The sequence below is a fragment of the Balearica regulorum genome, chromosome 2 (assembly GCF_011004875.1).
Source record: "Balearica regulorum gibbericeps isolate bBalReg1 chromosome 2, bBalReg1.pri, whole genome shotgun sequence".
Lineage (NCBI taxonomy): Eukaryota > Metazoa > Chordata > Aves > Gruiformes > Gruidae > Balearica > Balearica regulorum.
This window is the reverse complement of record NC_046185.1, coordinates 32,795,007-32,813,813: the sequence shown is the minus strand read 5'-3', so window position 1 is coordinate 32,813,813 and position 18,807 is coordinate 32,795,007. Positions and strand designations below refer to the sequence as shown.

General features: G+C 38.6%; 1 protein-coding gene across 4 annotated transcripts in view; it reads left to right on the top strand.

The window, feature by feature from the left end:
• The window catches only part of PKIA (cAMP-dependent protein kinase inhibitor alpha), a 46,260-nt gene extending 27,656 nt beyond the window's left edge, over positions 1-18,604 (top strand). For all 4 annotated transcript variants that reach the window (XM_075743847.1, XM_075743850.1, XM_075743848.1 and 1 more), the window contains 2 exons: positions 9,216-9,393; positions 16,079-18,604. In XM_075743847.1, the coding sequence (XP_075599962.1) occupies positions 9,243-9,393; positions 16,079-16,158 (231 nt within the window). In that variant the 5' untranslated portion in view covers positions 9,216-9,242 and the 3' untranslated portion in view covers positions 16,159-18,604. The remainder of the gene's footprint in view (positions 1-9,215; positions 9,394-16,078) is intronic.
• Positions 18,605-18,807: the final 203 nt, after the last annotated feature.

Here is an 18,807-nt window from a genome sequence, read left to right as displayed (position 1 = left end):
ACAAACTGCTGTTGCAGATGCTGTAAACATATCAATCAAATTGTCAGAATGCAGAACATCACAAAATGCAAACTTTAGTTAACTTTAGGAATGGGACCAGTGCATTAGGAAGGATAACTCTATTAAGCCAAATCTCTAGCAGTCAGATAAGAAGAAAGGTGGTCTTCTAAGACAACCTTATACATCACAGTTTCAGAGGAAAATGAGTATTGTAATGATATGAGTATTGCCTGGAAATGAAGTATGCACCATAATTGTGCTAGATCTTGGTTCAGCAGTAAGTGGTGGAAATACTCTGTGTTCCAAGGATGGAAAATTAAAATATTTAAGATGGAATCCTCCAGAAGGAGGAAAGTGATAATCTGTTTTCTTATTAAATAGGCTTTTTAGTGACTTTTTAGTGACTAGTGACTAGTAAATACAAAGATGCCATACAAAGAATTAGTATAAAATACTATACTAATATTAGTATAAAAATAAAATACTATACTATGTTAGTACAAAATACCAGATAATCTTTCCATTGTAAGATATCTAAGGCTTTCCCCTCCTCCCATAAAACGTCTTTTCAGTGAGCCGAACCCCTCATTCAAATCAATGGCCCTGTGTCAAGTCCTTGAGTCGTTAGCCATTGAGTACCTCTTGGTAGAGCAGCTGGAGGGGTCCACCACAGTTGAAGCTATCTTTCTGCTTGTACAGGCTTAACTGGTTTCTCTAACTGAACACTGAGTTCTTTAAGGCAATTGCTGCTTCCTCCCCATCTCTGTCTGATGTTTTTTCTTCCTGGTCTTGTCCTCCAGACAGAGTACCCTTTTGTATGATATCTCCCCACCTGAGATCTGATTCTTCACACCCATATTGTGGTTTTGTAATTCTGTCATATTCCCCCAACCCACCACATGCATAGATAAGTCTTGGCAATGCTAGCTAATACCTTCTTGCTAACCATTACCTCGACTGACATATTAAAATAATGAAGAGCAAGGCTCACATTAGTTCTTACCCTAGCATAACAAAGCTATGTATTTTATCAGATGGGGCATATGTCGTGGTTTAACCCCAGCCAGCAACTAATTCCCACATAGCTGCTTGCTCCCTTCCCCCTCCTCCCTGGTGCAATAGGGGAGAGAATTGGAAGAGTAAAAGATAAAGACAGTTTAATAGGTAAAGCAAAAGCCACACACGCAAGCAAAGCAAAACAAGGAATTGATTCACCATTTCCCATTGGCAGGAATCTCCAGGAAAGCAGGGCTCCATCACATGAAATGGTTACTTAGGAAGACAAACATCATCGCTCTGAACGTCCCCCTCTTCCTTCTTCTTCCCCCAGCTTTATATGCTGAGTGTCATGTCATATGGTATGGAATATCCCTTTGGTCAGTTGGGGTCAGCTGTCCTGGCTGTGTCCCCTCCCAACTCCTTGGGCACCCCCAGCCTACTCCCTGGTGGGGTGGTGTGAGGAGCAGAAAAGGCCTTGGCTCTGTGTAAGCACTGCTCAGCAGTAACGAAAACATCCCTGTGTTATCAACACTGTTTCCAGCACAAATCCAACACACAGCCCAATACTGGCTACTATGAAGAAAATTAACTCTGTCCCAGCCAGAACCAGCACAGCATATATTACTATGGAAGAGATGGTCTATGTTTTTTGGCTTGTAACTAGTTAAAGATCATGAATCTTCATGTTAGTTTCATGGTTCACTGTTAGGAATTGCAGGAACTAAAATAAATTACTTAGGGATTCAAATCTGTAGTTCAGCTGAGTATTTCAGCCCTTATAAATGAATGGAGGTTGCCTTCCACCATGCAGCTACATCTTAAAAACCACAGCTGGTTCCTATTTAACTGGAAAAGTACACAACAGTGTACTGCATACTCTGTGTGCTATTTCTTGTTTGATTTTTTTTTTTTCTATGAGAATGAAGTCTTTCTTTGCTTTGACTTCAAAAGTATTAGTACTAGTAAAGTAATATCTAGGAAGATGTATATCTACAGGGAGAAATAAAAAAGATAGAGGGGAATAGGTCTTCTGTGGATAAGCACTTTATATATGCTTAATTTAAAAATTCAATGGACCAGAATCCTTTTAGGTCATTTAGAGTAGGATTAATGTCACCTAACTTAATGCATGCATAATAAAGATCTCTGCTCACCTTCTAGAGTGTTGTTTTTCTTTTCTATTCAGTACGAAGACATAAGCACATTGAAGGTGCTAGTTGCATTCATTCTAAAACAAATGCTTAATATGGGTCAGATGAATCACCTCATATAGGTGCTACCTACATATACAGGTATTTAAAATTAGTCCATTAAATCTCATTCTTAGCTCCTTCCATAGCATTAAGCTTCTGCCAAAAATTAGAAAACTATTTGATAGAAAAACCTGTTTCTGAGTGGCTTCCACATTATTGCCTTGGTACCACTGATTGGTTGGAAGGGTCATACTGGTCTTCAGGTAACTCGCAGAACTATTTTGCTATCAGACCTTCAGTTAAAAGTTGGCTAAACCTATAAATTTTTTTCAGTTGAGAGTTGTTTGTAAGGATTACAGTGGCTCACAGCAGTTTGACCCAAAACATTCGCCGACTACTGATCATAAATGTTCAGTGTTTTGGGTCCCGTTCCCCCCCCCCCCCCCAATAACCATACACATGCTGTTGTATGTAGCAGTGAATAGAGGAGATGTGGCTGTTACAAAAATAGTCATTACAGTGTTATAACAAGTTCTCTAAAGAATAGACATCAGACACTCGGCTGTGTTTTCTGATGAGAAGTTTGTTGATCAGTACCTTTTAAAGTACTGGCTGTGCAGGCTGGTACATGTTGATGGAAGTGTCTGAGAAGAAATTTGCTTATGGCATGAATCCTGAATTAAGTGCAAGGTTAGGAAGATATGGAGATGCTTCATGAGCAAAGCCCACACAACTTCCCCCCTCTCCTCCACTAAACGGCCTGATGCTACACAGACATCTACTCTACGTTTCTCTGCAGAAACTTGTGTCTTTTTTGTGCAAAGCATTTCCAAGCTTCCAGTCTGTTGTGAATCCTCAATAGGCTAATAATCCAGCAGTTGAGGAAGAACTCCTCTCTCCTGTTGTAGGGTCTGTTTTCTGTCTTCATATTCTTCTGTGGGCTTGCATCTCGTGTCATCTCTCTGTTCTGAAAGGAGTGCTGCTGGATAGAGGCCCCCAGAGGACAGACTTTCCCCAAAGGCTGAAATCATTCCTTTTGAACAAAATGCTGTATTTGCTCAGTATTGTGTTAACCCTGTTCCTTGGTTTGGAGCACCACTCCATTCTAAATACATGAACTGCAGTGTTGCATACCTGGCCTCATCCTCCCAGAACCTTCTAACATCAACCTTCCCACAGCTCGGATGGATGTGGGAATGCTCAGCAGGGCTGCCAGATGTGGGTCACATGAGGAGCTTGACAGCTCTCATCTTGCTTGAGACCCTTGTCCATCTTTATGGTTATGAGGTCCTATAGCAATAGATTTAGTTGTTCATAGAGAGTATCCTGAAAAGTGATGCCTTAACTCCCTCCTTCCTTTCAGAAGCCAAGAAGTCCATTCATCAACTGCAAGTAAAAAAGTCACACAGCAATAGATAACTCTTTTCTCAAACGTGTTTTTGTTTGCCGTTCAGTATTCTCTTTAGGTTGAGCAGTGACTAGTGATGGTAGATGGTAGCTCACCCTCTTCCATTCCCTAACACGGAGTCCCCATGTGGATACTTAAATGGTGATTTGTTTCCTGCATAGGGTGTTAATTTCAAAATATCAAAACATTTATTGTTACTTATAATGGCTTCCAATAACCTCAATAGTTGTCTGTGGGAATGACAACTTCTGTACTGCATCTTTCCAAAGAACCAAGATCTCTGTAGTATTGTTTCATTGACTATGTTTGCTTTTTTTTTTTTTTTTTTTTTTTTTTGCTGCTGTTATTTCACTGCCCGTTTTTATGGAATAGTGAAAGATAAAACTGAATTTGTGAACTGAAAGTAGGTGGTAGATGGGAGACCAAATCTTTATGGGCATGGGCATGATGAAATTTGCCTCAGCAAGAACATAGTAAGAATTTAAATATTTGGCTTTTAGTTCTGTAGATCTCTCTAGGTAAAATATAACTTAGATAGTGCAGAAGTAAAACCTATTAACTGTCTTAGTGCATGATCTTTTTTTATAGGTTATGACCTGAAGGATATCCAACTTCATATTGCTTTTTTTATGTAGATTTAAAACAACTTCTTTATTTTTTTTCTGGTTAAAAAAAAAAAAAATCTCAACTGGTCATTTTCTTTGTTTTGTTTCATTGTTTAACCATTTGAATTGCCCACTAATTTCCATTAAGATCTTATTAGTACTATGTATACTATGTTGACAGTAAAAATATTTTAACTGTCAAAAATGTAAAAGAGCCCTGTTCTCCATTACTATTTTGGTAATAGTGACCACTATTTGGTGGTCACTTCAGAAACATCAGACAGACAAAACTACATAAGGGATTTTCAAACTACATAAGATGCTGTCCAGCTCCCTAGTTGGCATGGACACTTGTATTTCCTTTAATTGACTTTCAAGAGTTAAGGCTATTTTCTTGCTCCTCTGTCTGTGCAAAAGCAATACTATTGTATCGGACAACAGATATAATCTATAATCTCTTGTAGAAGTAGTACACTCTTGCTAAATTGTTGCCCTGTTTCTGCTTTCAACAAGGCAGACCATGCATGAGATGGGAATCTAGGTACAGGTTGCTGTGGAATGGAGCTATCTTCTCACTGGAAAGAGTCCTGTCTCTAAGCTAAAGCTAGATTTGGAACCAAAATTTATTTTAAAAGCATAATTATACACCTTCTTTAAAGCAGACGTGCTATTAAATGACAAGTTCTCTCTTTTTTTTTTTTTTGTTCCCTTATGAAAGCTGAATATAGATAATTATATTTAAATAATGTGCTGATCGTGATACAACGTTTAGCAGCCGAAGCCTGGGAGAGTTTTATTTGAAAACCCCTTATTCAATGCCATCATTAAGCATATATGGAGAAAGAGGGGGAGTAAATGTTGAAGAATCCCACCTCTTGGTCTTACACTGCAGGTTTGCCAAGAAAATGGCAGCTCTCCTGTGGTAGCCAGCAACACATGCCAAATCCCATAGACAAGCCATGTATCAAGTGCCCTTTCTTATTCTGTATTCCTTTTAAAATAACTAATACGAATTAGTGAAGGTACTTTAAATGTGTCTGGGCTTCCTTTAGGTAGCTAGCCTCTTAAACAGGCTAAATTCAACAACTCCCGGTACTTCTAGCCCATAAACTGTATAGACATTGATTTTTAATTCATGCTGGTATGCCACATAATTTCTCTACTTTCACTTCCGAAGTCTTGAGAACAATGGCACTGCGTAACCATGTTACACTGAATGATTATGGAATGTAGTCAAATTGGGATTTCATTTGTGAAGCCATCACAGGTGTTAGGGGGTTTTTAAGAGGTTTTTTCAATAAAATTAAAGTATGTAGAAGAAGGAAAACAGTTGTAGAAATTTGACAGTTAGCTTCAGAAACTTGGGGTATAGGATTTGTTATATATAGCATGAAAATGGAAAAATTAACACAGAATTGGATTGTGGAGATCAAGAAGTATTAAGGGAACTTTCTGAAAACACAAATACTGATTCTTTCTGTACCTATTAAATTATACTGTTCTGGTCATCCTTCTTTTGTCCTCCTGCATGCTCTGGATATTAATTCTACTCCATATGATGCTTTCCTGTAAAACTTCATTTGCATAGGATATAGAAGTAGGCCTTTTGTAGGTGTAGCAGTATATGTTATCCAGAATATTCATTAATAATACAGAGATGTCTTGTTACACTGGCTAAAATCCAAGATAGCAGCTATGCCTATCTACCTTCATCATCCTCCATAATTCTTTAAGTGCTCTCTACTAATTTTCAGCACAACATCCTTTGGGAGGAAGGATTTGGGAAGGGAAAGAGACAGAAGTCTAAAATATCCACATTTCTAGAAGTTTTATGCAACTAAGAAGCTGAGGAAAGGAAAAATGCCATACAAAAATCCCCAGGGCAAACTCTAACCCATTATCAGGCAAAGTGATTCTACATGGGGGGAAAGACAAAACACAGCTGGGGGAGACTTCAGATGGGATAGTATCTTATCAGTTACCAAGGAATCCAACCCTGCCACAGCAGGTTTCGTTAGTCTTTTTGCTCACAGAATTGCTTTCTTTAGTTTGCTGGTTCAGTTGGCAGAAGCAGTGAGATTTGCAGCCTTCTTGTTTCAGTTCAATGCCATGTAGCAGAATATTGTTTTTGCAACTTAAAAAAAAAAATTAATACATTACTAGAAGTAGTGGGACTGTGACCACAATCTTTAACACAGGAATATTTGTTAATGCAGTTAGTTAGGAAATTCAAATTATGTTTCACAGAATTATTAGGAAATTGCACTCCTTCCACAGAGACTGAAGGAAAAAAGGCTTTTTGGAGTGAATGGTAATTCTTTAATGACTGGTTCAGTGAATAATTACAGACTGCTGGGCTTTAAGCCATTCATTGGAAGGGGACCTCTTGGGTGATGTCAGTAGAGTTCCATATTTATGCAGTAATGTCTCAGGATAATGCCAATACAAAACAGAATGGTGTTTGACATTTAGGAGAAGATGCAGACAGGAAAACTTGGAAGTGTTAACAAATGTATGTTTGGTAACATTCTTTTTTGATCAGAATGTTGTTAGTAATGCCATATTGAGCCTATAGAAAATGAACCTTTAAAATAAAATTCTCCACAAGCACATTTTCCTATGGTTTTATAGCTTGTTTCATCACTAAAATTAAATAAGCTTGAGAATTCCCCCAGTGCTCTCCATGTTTTATGGAATTTTTCAAGAATAATATAATCTTAAATAAGAGTACTTTGTAGAGTGCAGTTTATACAGTCCAGGGAATTGCTCATGGAGTACAGCACTGCTCATTTTGCCAGCCTGACAGCCCTATGGCTTGTTCCACTGTAGTCAGTCTTCTCTGCTTATTCTGTTCCTGATGCACTGATATGCAGCTTCCAAAGCAGCGAAAGAATGTTCTTCTCTGTGGTGTTTTTTTCTACGCTAAAATAAATTAATGTCTTGGTAGGAGTGATCGCTATAATGACTTTGGACTGGTGGTACACTAATGACAAAATCCGATCCTGTACATTGATTACTTTCAGGTTTTGCACTTCATTTTCTACAGGCCAGTTGTAGTAACAGACATGAACAAATATAACTCCTGTAAGCTTCACTTAAAATCTTTCATCTCCTGATCTTGCTGGATGATATTCTTCAGTGAACAGATTAGATAAGTCTGAAAACTTGTGCTACTTTCTTACCTTATCACATCTGTCCTCAATGTTTCCCTTCACCTTTGCAAGTTACGTGCTTCATTACTACATGGTTGATATATTTGGCATTGAGATGTCTGCACCTTGGGCAAAGAACAAATGGTAGACTTCTCATTTGCTTCGATATTCCTGCAGTGTTTCAAAAAGAGGGCACTTCATGGGAAGAAACGCACATGCTCTCATGTTCACGAAAGCATTTGTTAATTGAGAGGCACTACACTATTTTGTGTGTCAGGCAGGCTTTCTGTCAGTGCTGACCTCTTTCCATTCACTAGGTGTTTGTTGTTAAGCTTTGTGGGTTGGTTTTGGTTTTTGGTTTTGGTTGTTTTGCTGTGTTGTGCTTAGGGTTTTTTTTAAAGCAGTTTCCTGTTTCATAGTGGTTGTTCACAGGAGCAAAATTATCCTGTCAGCTATTCAGTATTTGGTATGGGATACCAAAGCTTCACAGCAATGAACTTCTTTTTAAGTCAGTTTTGCAACGATACTTGCTATAGTTATATTTAGACTAAATAAAATATGATGTAGAACCCTTTTCTTGGCTTCTCAGACACATCATATGTACACCCTCATACAGCTGACTGAAGTTGGGGAGGTGAAGGCTAGAATGAAGATGAAGAATGGACAGGAGTTGTGAAGTTATTCAGAGTTGAGGGTGCAGAAGGGTTAGCTGTTATCTGTTATTGATCTATTTTTAAAATAAGTGTTTATAAAAAATAGGGTTTTTTCATTTAAAGAGAGAAAACTGAATCTTTTGCTGCTGTTAATGTTTGTGATAACTTCAGGGGCTTCTTCAGTGGACAGCAACTGCAGTAGGAACAGACTTAAAATAATTTTATACTATGCAAATGTGACGTTTCAGCTACTTTAATAATAATAGCTAAAGCTTTGCACTGTAAGCAACTGTGCAATGTTGTCCTTATGCCCGTGCCCCCAATCTTGGGTTACAATTCTATAAATTAAGAAAAAGAAAAAAAAATCCGAACAGGTTATATCTATAACAGATACTCCAGCAGAGATGAAAATCTTTCTCGTACTAAGATTGAAATAGGAGTTTCCTTGTATCTTTGTCAGATCTTACATTAATGCACATGATGACATTATTCCATAATATGAGAAAAAATTATTTGCTAATGAAAAGTTGTGAGTTTATATATACATTACAGAGCATTGCTTTCTAACCTCTGCGTTATTGTTCTGCTTCCTCTGTTAGCATGTCTCCACTCATTTCAGTGACTTTATGGTAATGCATTCACTTCGATGCAACTACCACATCAAAATAAATTAGTTGAGTTTTTAAGAGGTCTATATGCAATGCCAACACTAATCATACTAACAGAAAGGAAAATACACAAAACATAGCTGTGCCTGTGCATGAGTATAGTGTTCTGCATGCAAAAGCATTATCAGTTTGTACTTTCTTACTCCTTATGCTCTGCATCTTGTGCAGAAAAGAACTTTCTTCCACCCCCTACCTACCTCCTACTTCCCAGCTAATATTAAAAGCAGAGACAGCTCTTATAAAGAAATTATGTTGCTGAGATCATTGCTTTTATAAAGTACTCACTAGCACTTTATGAAGTATGAAAAATTTTTTAAAATACTTTTGAATATAGATTGCATAAAATCCACGCACCTTTTTTGCTTTCTACTGTTTTGTCTCTAACTTCTCCAAATTTTGAAATTGAGGCATATTCATTTGCCACTCACTGCATAGCTAATCTACTCAATGAGAACCCTCTTGTTCTTCTGTTCCTGTTCCATAACGTCATCTGTCTTTGTGATGTTCTAAGTGTTGTTCTTTTTTTCTCCCACCCAGGTACTGCTATGTGGATATTTGTTAGCAATGACTGATGTGGAATCTACATATGCAGACTTTATTGCTTCAGGAAGAACAGGTAGAAGAAATGCATTACATGACATACTTGTGTCCTCTCCGGGCGGGAACTCCAGTGAACTAGCCTTAAAGTTATCAGAGCTTGATATAAACAAAGCAGGTGAGTACATTTTGGTCTCTTAATATAATGACTTAAAACTAAAATGAAAAGAGTATTACACAAAACATTGTTTATGTGCACACATTATTCCCTTGTCCTTCAGCAACAAAAATATTTCTTTCTGATAATGGAAGATCAGTAGAGGTTGCCTGCAATAAGAAGCCCAGGTTTCATAAATGGGAAGGGTGGTAATTTGCAAGTACAACATATTACTGAAAAAGGAAAAGTCATTCTGCAGTGAGTGCCTAGTGGCAGAGTCCATGTCAGGATAAATTTTAGGGAAAATCGAGTATAAGGAAGAAAATAAGGAAATCTTTATTATTTATCTTTGTTTTACTTGGATCTTTGTTTCTGGGTAAATTGTCTCTTTCCCCTTTCTGCTGATATTTCATTCTGCTTCACCTCTAATATTGCCAAAATTTTTAGCTGTTTGTGCATCTTCAGTGTATAGTAAAGGACCTTATATTAAATAAAAATAGGAGTGTGGCTGTGTAATTATTTTTATGTTACATGGGGGTTAATGACTGGATCTTAGAGATATTTCAAAGCCCTTTTCAGATCTTAGGAAAGAGATCTTATGTTTATTTTAATAATAGCAGAAGAAAACGAATGCAGCAAAGAACAAACTGTTGATAAGTAGCTGCCCTGTTTGTGCATCTATTTTTCTCAGAGACGACAGCAAGAGTTTTGAGAGGCAGTCTCATCAATCAGATGTGGGCAGTGTGACATTTGGGTGGTTGTAGGGCTGTTTGGAGGGAGGGTGATTCTTTTTTTGGCTTTCAGACTAATGCACATCCTAAGTCATTCCTTCTGCAGTGGCCAGTTTGGGGCCTATAGCTTCTAGATGCATACAATTCTAGGTGAGGAGGGCCTTTAATTTTTTTTTTTTTCTGTTTAAAAAGAAAAGCTTTATTAGTATGTGTGTAGGTGTGTCTATTTATTTTAATCTGAGGATACATGTAAAATGTTGGAAAAATATAAAGTAGGTGGCATTTGAAATGCAGAATGCCAACCTTCCTTCTTGCTTGAATTTTCTTCAGTCTCAAATTAACACTTATTAAAATTGCCTTTGATCTTGTCCATTTAGAAGATATAAAAAAATCCTTATTTTTAAGTGAAGTTGTTGGAGTGATTGTAAGCCAGAACTGTGTTCTTTTATGAGCTATAAAAAGAATGTGACTTTGTGCCTGTAAATGTTGATATGCATTTAAGTACATGCACTAGTTAGCTCTGTAGTGATGAGAATGGTTTAAATAACTGTTAGCCTAATTTTTAACACTTAATTCAGAAGTCTATTTAGTTTTTCTTGGAGACCTGTTTTGCAGCTTGGATAACTTAATCATTGCAGAAAAGTGTACAGAGTTGCTCACAAAATTACTTTAGGTAGCAGATACACAAAAACACCTGCATACTTCTTCAGGAGGTTATGCAGTTTGAATTAGATACAATGAAAACATTTAACTTTTGTATTATTAGTACACCTAGGTGCTGGATAAAAGACTCAGAACCACAAATATTGAAAAATGCATTGTATTATCATTCATGTGAGTATTAGTGTATTATCCCATCATGTCTTTCGAAACCAAAGAGAAGCTCAAAAATTTTTTGCATCCCAAATTCCAGTTTAGAATATACTAGTGCTTACGGGATGCATATATGCCTCACACCTGACAGGATTAGGAGGAAAATACATGTTTGGAGGTTATCTCTTACTACTTTCAATTTGCATGTCAATTTATGCTAAGTACTACCTAATTATACAAATATAGACATCAAGTTTCAATTTTTTTTCCCTTTTATTCTTATTACAGCTATATGCATTTTTTTGCAAAAGTGCAAGTACATTTGCTTTCAACTTCATGGAGTAATGGCAGAGTAGGATAATGCACATCATTAAAAAAAAAAAAGGTTATTATAAAACATATGTAAATTATGCTACCCAGGCATATTTAGTACATGCACTTTAAAAAGTCTGCAGATAAATTTCCCGCAAAGAACAGGAACAGCTTTGAACAGCACCAGGCAGCGAGGCCTTGTTCAATGACCATATATTTTCTGTCATGTACTATTTGATATCTGAAGACAGTGCTGGTTAATCTCCTCATTGATGAGCCAATGACAGCTAATCAAGAGTTTACTGCATGATTATGTATAATACATATAATTACTGTATAATACTCTCCCTTCAAAACAACTGTTTCAGTGTTCTTTGTCCATAATAAGCTAACCTGCTAATATCTGTGAAACGGATATATTTACCAAACTTCAAAATATAGGTTCCAAGTACACTGTGGCAACACATTTTATCTAAATTTAGTAAAAGCAACACTGCATACATCTTATAAATAGAAAACTGCAACAGAAATCATAAGACAGGAGGCAAAAGAAAGTTTTTTAGTAGGGATGTGAGTAGGTAGCTCATCTGGTCAACTCTCTCTCAAGGTAACTGATGCAATTCCAAGAAACTTTATATTCAGTTCATCTTACAGGTGATTGTAGCTAAATAAAGTAGTAAGGAAAAAGTACAATGAAGAACAAGGTCCGTTCTCTGCAAGTCTAATCTCTAAAACAAACTGCTGCTTTTCTAGGTGTCTGCAGATATGCCACAGAACGCAGATCCAGTGCAGAAGTGGAAAGGAGACTTCCTTGTAAAAGTTGTAGTGGTCCAACCATCTACAAAAAACTGGGGATAGTAGAAGCATTAAAGTCATACAGAACTGGAATGAAGGACTGATTGTAGAATTTGTGATTAAAAGTGATTTTAGTTAATGGTAGAAATTTTTTAGGTGAAAGCATTTGGAATACTGATAGATACTGAAAAGTCAGTAATGTTACAGGAAGAAAAATGAGTTAAAAGCTGTGTATTAGAAGAACTAGTAATTGTTGCTAACTTACCAGCTCACCCAACTGTATTATGGCTTACAGTATCGTATTATTTGCTTGAGGTTTTTTAATACTGCCTGTTGATTTCAAAATGCTGTGTAAGAATTGCAACTCTTACTCTTAAGAGCTTATAGCCATCATATTTTTAAGGAAGAATAGTTCAAGACTGTGCTTAGGCAAGTTTGGGATTCTTGGAACCCAGAAGCAAAATTATTTTAGTAAACATATTTTAAGACGTTTGGTAGGAGAGCTCTGCCAGCAGAAAGACAGAGTCTGTAGTACCAAGACAGCGTATTATAGATTAAAATGGATTTAGACTAGTGAATTTTTTCAGTGAGTTGAGAGAATCTTTTAAGAAGTGATATATTAGAACCATAATGCTCTTTCTCTGAATCTTTGTGCACTACATTTAACATTTAGGTAGTGAAATATTTGGGCGTTGTGTCCAGGATGATTTTTCATTTAAACATCAATAGTCTGCAAGTTTTTCTCTTCAGTTTCGGATTTTTTTGGTTTTTGTTTTTTTAATAATTCTTTCAGGAAAGCTTGACTTGCCTAGATAGTATGAAGGATATTAAAGACTTCCCAGTAGTCAGAATAAACAGACTAAAGACCAGGCAAAAAAGGAATAAAAAAAGCTTAGACTCCACTGATCTAGACTTCTTTGGGTTGGAAGGGACCTCAAAGATCATCTAGTTCCAACTCCCCTGCCATAGGCAGGGACACCCTTCACTAGACGATGTTGCTCAGGAGGGGAACTTCCCCCTCCCTGGAAGTGTTCAAGGTGAGGTTGGATGGAGCTTTGAGCAACCTGCTCTACAAGTCCAGGTAGATGATGCCAGTTGCTCTTCCCTTATCCACCAACGCTGTAACCCTGTTGTAGAAGGCCACCAAATTTGTCAGGCATAGTTTTCCCTTAGTGAAGCCATGTTGGCTATCACCAATCACCTCCTTATTGTCCGTGTGCCTGAGCATAGTTTCCAGCAGGATCTGCTCCATGATCTTGCCAGGCACAGAGGTGAGGCTGACGAGCCTGTAGTTCCCCAGGTCTTCCTTTTTTCCTTTTTAAAAATGGGGGTTATGTTTCCCCTTTTCCAGTCAGTGGGAACTTCACTGGACTGCCACAACTTCTCAAATACAATGGACAGTGGCTTAGCCACTTCATTCACCAGTTCCCTTAGGACTGGCGGATGCATCTCATCAGGTCCCATGGACTTGTGCACCTTCAGGTTTCTTAGACGGTCTCAGACCTGATCTTCTCCTACAGTGGGCAGTTCTTCATTCTCCTGGTCTCTGCCTTTGCCCTCCACAACTTGGGCAGTGTGGCTAAAGCACTTGCTGGTGAAAACTGAGGCAAAAAAGTCGAGTACCTCAGCCTTCTCCATATCCCAGGTAACCAGGTCACCTGTTTCCTTCTGGGGAGGGCCCACACTTTCCCTAGTCTTCCTTTTATTGTTGACATACCTATAGAAGCTTTTCTTGTTGTCCTTGACATCCCTGGCCAGATTTAATTCCATCAGAGCTTTAGCTTTCCTAACCTGATCCCTGGCTGCTTGGACAATTTCTCTGTATTCTTCCCTTGCTACCTGCCCTTGCTTCCACCCTCTGTAGTCTTCCTTTTTTTGTTTGACTTTGCCCAGGAGCTTCTTCTTCATCCATGGGGGCCTCTTGGTGGTTTTGCTTGACTTTTTCTTTGTTGGGATGCATCACTCCCGAGCTTGGAGGAGGTGATCCTTGAATACTAACCAGGTTTCTTGGCCCCCTCTTCCTTCCAGGGCTTTGTCCCATAGTACTCTACCAAGCAGATCCCTGAAGAGGCCAAAGCTTGCTCTCCTGAAGGGAGAGGGCTGTGCACCCTCCTTGCTGCCCTAATGATCTTGAACTCCATCATTTCATGGTCACTGCGTCCAAGGGTGCCCTTGAGCTTCACATTTCCCACCAACCCCTCCTTGTTGGCAAGAACAAGGTCCAGCATGACACCTCTCCTTGTTGGCTCCTCTATCACTTAGAGAAGGACATTATCATCAACGCATTCCAGAAACCTCCTGGATTGTTTGTGCCCTGCCGTGTTATCCCCCATGAGGACCAGGGTGTGCCAACGTGAAGCTGCTCCTATCTGTCTATAGGGGCCTTCATCTGCTCAGTCTTCCTGGTCAGGTGGCCTGTAGCAGACCCCCACTACAGAGTCACCTGTCCCTGCCCTCCCTTTAATCCTGACCCATAAGCTCTTGGTCAGCTCCTCATCACAGAATCAGAATAGCTTGGGTTGGAATGACCTTAAAGATCATCTAGATCCCCCAGGCAGAGCTCCATGCACTCCAGCTGGTCATTGACATAGAGGGTGACACCCCCTCCTCATCTCCCCTTCCTGTCCTTCCTAAAGAGCCTGTATCCTTCCATTCCAATACTCCAGTCATAGGAGCCATCCTACCACATCTTCATGATGCCAGTAAGATCATAGCCCTGCAGGTGTGCACAGGTCTCCAACTCCTCTTGTTTATTCCCCATGCTAGGTGCATTTGCATACAGGCATTTAAGTCGGGCCCCCAATGAAGCTGACTGACTGGCTGAATTCCTTTGTGCTGCACTTCAGGTGATCTCCTGCTGACCTGGGATCCTTCTCCCAGCTCTGGGCATCTATTGCTGGCACTGGCATCAAACTGGTAGGAGTGGGATGGACTGAGGTTCCCCTCCTCTGGCAACTTTAGATTAAAGCCCTCTTCACCAGCTTGGCCAGCCTATGACCAAAGATGCTCTTCCCCTTCTCCGACAGACGGACCCCATCAGCCCCCAGTAGACCAGGTTTCTCAAAGCAAGTCCCATGGTCTAAGCAGCCGAACCCCTGGCTGTAGCACCAGTCCTGTAATCATTTGTTGATTCGCCAGATTCGACCAGCCCTTTCAAACCGCCTCCCTTTCAAAGATCTAGATATTAAAGTTAAGAGGTACAACTACCCCTACTTAGACCTCTTTACACCTTAGTCCATGGAATTTTCTTCTCTTTACTGTATCAAGCCAGTTCAATACAAATCCTTGCAAGATACAAGAGACAGCTTCTGTATTAAGATTATTCCTTACCTAATGTTTTTCCATATTATGTACCTATAGCTAATTAGTCCAGTGTTCAGGGACTTGTGACTGACTTGCACTTAGTTTCCAGCTCTCTGAACCTGCTAGATCTTTAACCATTAGGTGAAATACAACACTTTGCATATAGGTACTAATAGACCATTGTCAATGCACTACTTAGCCTTCTTTAGACAGCCTTTATGAGTTGTCTGCTCACTGTGCCACTGTAAGATGTTTTCTATTCCTCAGATCATTCTGTGGTTTGCAGTGAGACAGCCGGACTGAATGCCGTGGGGCGTGGTACTGAAAATGGACGTACAGAACAAACACAGCTTTCACAAACTATTGCTTTTATTGAAGCCGTGTGTCTTTATAGTAAATGCTGTTCAGACTTGGCGTAATGAAGTTTTTTTTCTCTTATATTGTCATAGTATCATAGTGAATAAATTGTCAAAAATACCCTACTATTTTTGTTAAATTCTTTAACTTCTAGCTACTTCAAGCCTGTACTTAAAATGGTAATGGTGGTTGCAACTAGGAATTTGTTGTTGAAGGTGTCTCGAGATGCAAAGTATGGCTATCTTAGTAGTAAAAGGTTTAATATTTAATGCAAGATTTCAGTTTCAGTTTCTTTTTACTTTGTTTTTGAGACTGGTGGATGAACAATTGGGAATATGGGAGCAAGACTTCTTTGTTTTAGGGTACATCACTCGTCCTTTTCTTGTATGTTATAGAAGGAGAAGGAGATGCACAACGAAATCCAAGTGAGCAAACCGGGGAGGCCCAAGGGGAGGCAGCAAAGCAAGAAAGCTGACATTCGACTTTGACCGACTGCAGCAGCTGCTGGATGTTTTCAGACTACAAGAGCATGCTGGAACAAATTTGTTTCCATGAGCAAGCTGGTGGAAAAGAAAGCGCATGTGTCTTCACTGCTGGAACCCACTCAACACAATGCTAAAAATGGGGGTACAAGCTGTGGCAGAAGACAGAATTTTCTCTACCTCTGTCATTAGCAATGGTTGAACATGTATTGATTTTTTGGGATAGTGTCATCAGATGGATCCCTTCATAATGACTACTTGATGGGAACACTTTTAGAAAGTAGAACAGGTAAATCTTGTAGCAAATGGCCTTTGAAAAGTCAGAGGATCTAATTGTGTATCTTAAGAAAAGGCTGGTGTGATCCTCAGAGTTTAAAATTCTCTGGCCAAAGTGTTCACCCATTAAAAGAACTGTAAAGAAAGCACTGTTTTTAGAACTTTGCGTCTGTTTTACAGCTCTGTTATTTACAATGGTTTTTGTATTGTACAACTTAGATGCTCTACACTGCCCCTTCTCAACTGCTTATGAGGAATATTTCTGTTACTGTGAATTTTTCTACCACGCGTTTTGAAAGGGCTGGTTTTTTGCATAATGTGGTGATGTGCACATGATAGATTTAAAACGTCAACAGCTAAATTGATTATGCCTAAACCTAAATGACTCAGCAACACTCTAATTTGTCACTAGATGAGCCTTCAAAACGATTTGTTAATGTGAATACTTCAGCGTGTTTTGTGTCCTTGGTACAGTTTTGCCACTTGCCTGTAGTTAGTTGCATATCAGAGACTCAAATGGAATCTTTTATGTTATTCTTCCCCATTTTTCTAATTTTACTCCCAATTTCTTAATCTTTCTCTGAGATATTTTTTTAAAATGTTAGTCCAAGCATTTTATTGTTATGGTAGTTTTAAGAATACATTTATAACCTTATATGGGTTAAAATTCAAACAAATTCCGTGGTGCTAGAGATTTTCCTGGTTCACATTATTAAAGATGGGCCTTTGTTTACACACGGGAGAATAACTGGCGTAGGTTGTTGCCACTTATGTATTCTGGAATGAGTTTTAGATTGCAGGATAGTCCAGCTAGTGGATCATGGGCTGGATCCAGCCAGGGGGACTATTTTTTCTGTCCCTTGCCTTTGCCTCAGTTGATCAGGCTGTTGAGTTTGCACAGCCAGTAGCCTGTTACTGACGCACCAGGTACAGCCAAGTGCTAGAAGCTGCTACAGCAGCTTTTTGGCCAGGATGTGGAGAGGGACGTGAGAGACTTGGTATCTAGCACCCAAAAGACTGTATTTTTCCCAGCTGAAACCAGGATACAGCTATTCCAAAATGACAGTCCAAACTGGACCTTCATTGAAATATCTGAGTTAATAATAACCTATTCTGCAGTAGCTGTGCTGATTGATTTCCTTCCCCCCCCCCCCCAATCCTGCCCCAATAAACAAGGTCGTATATGAGGCCAAATACTGCAAAATGGGGCAGCCACACCTCTGTGTGACTAAGGTGAGTAAAGAGAGTAACTGACTAGTAAACCATGGCAATCACATAAGCACCAATCACAAAGTCAGAAGATATGTTTTCTTTTATTAACAGGAGGTGATGTCACTTTATATATAGTATATATATTATATATATTTTTGTGGTGTTGTTGGTTTCAAATGTTATGCACTTTTTAATGTTTGTAAACTTTTACTAATGAATAGTGTGATTGCTTCCTGAATATATTAATCATCAGTTAACAAAACATCTTTGTGGCCACAGCTGTTTGTTTCTACCATATGTATCATAGTACTTGTCACCTGAAATTCTTTTGTGAGATGTGTGAAGAAAAAAAACAAAACTTCTGATCAGTATTATGAGCTCATTTATTAGTGTTAATAAATAACAAGCCAGAAGTATGCTTGTGGCTCATTAGTGTAATATTAACTCTCACATTTTATGGTTTGGAAGCAGAATGCCTTGCTGTCGTCTTAGCTGTCAAATGCCCTATCATCTTGGTAACAGAAATAGTCCATTTGCTTTGAAAATACTGTTATCCTTTAATTATTTATTCATTTGTTTCACTTGGTGTTCCTTCCAAAGTTAACACATTATTATTGCAAAATTTTTTTAATTATTTCCCCCCCCTCCTTGCTCTTGCATCAGGTCTTCAAGCTCAACTGGTTGCCCTTTTGTCATGGACTAGTTGCTGCCAATCTAGCACAAACACCAGAAGGAAATAAGATTCTAGGGCTTTTTATAGTGTTACTTTATTGATGATCCATGAAACACCATCAATAAAATGTTGCAGAAAAAGGTAATAGTGGAATAAGTAATTACAGTACATTAAAGAGTTGGTTTTCCTTATTTTCCTTCAGTGCTTTTCTTTATTTCAGTACACTTTCCTTCTTAATTCTTCTGTGTTGTGAAATAAAATCCATTTCAGCCTTTCCACTCTATTTTGTACCTGTTTTTTCTATTTTTCCTTTGTTTTCTTTTGATTTTAAAACAATTATGGAGGCTTTTGCTGGTTTTTGAAACACATCTCTTTGTGATGGAAAATAGCGCTGTTAATTTTAGTAGAGTAAAAGGCTGTTTATGGTCCCCATCCCCCAAAATTGTATGTGTGCTTGCTTTATCACTTGAACTCTGCTCGC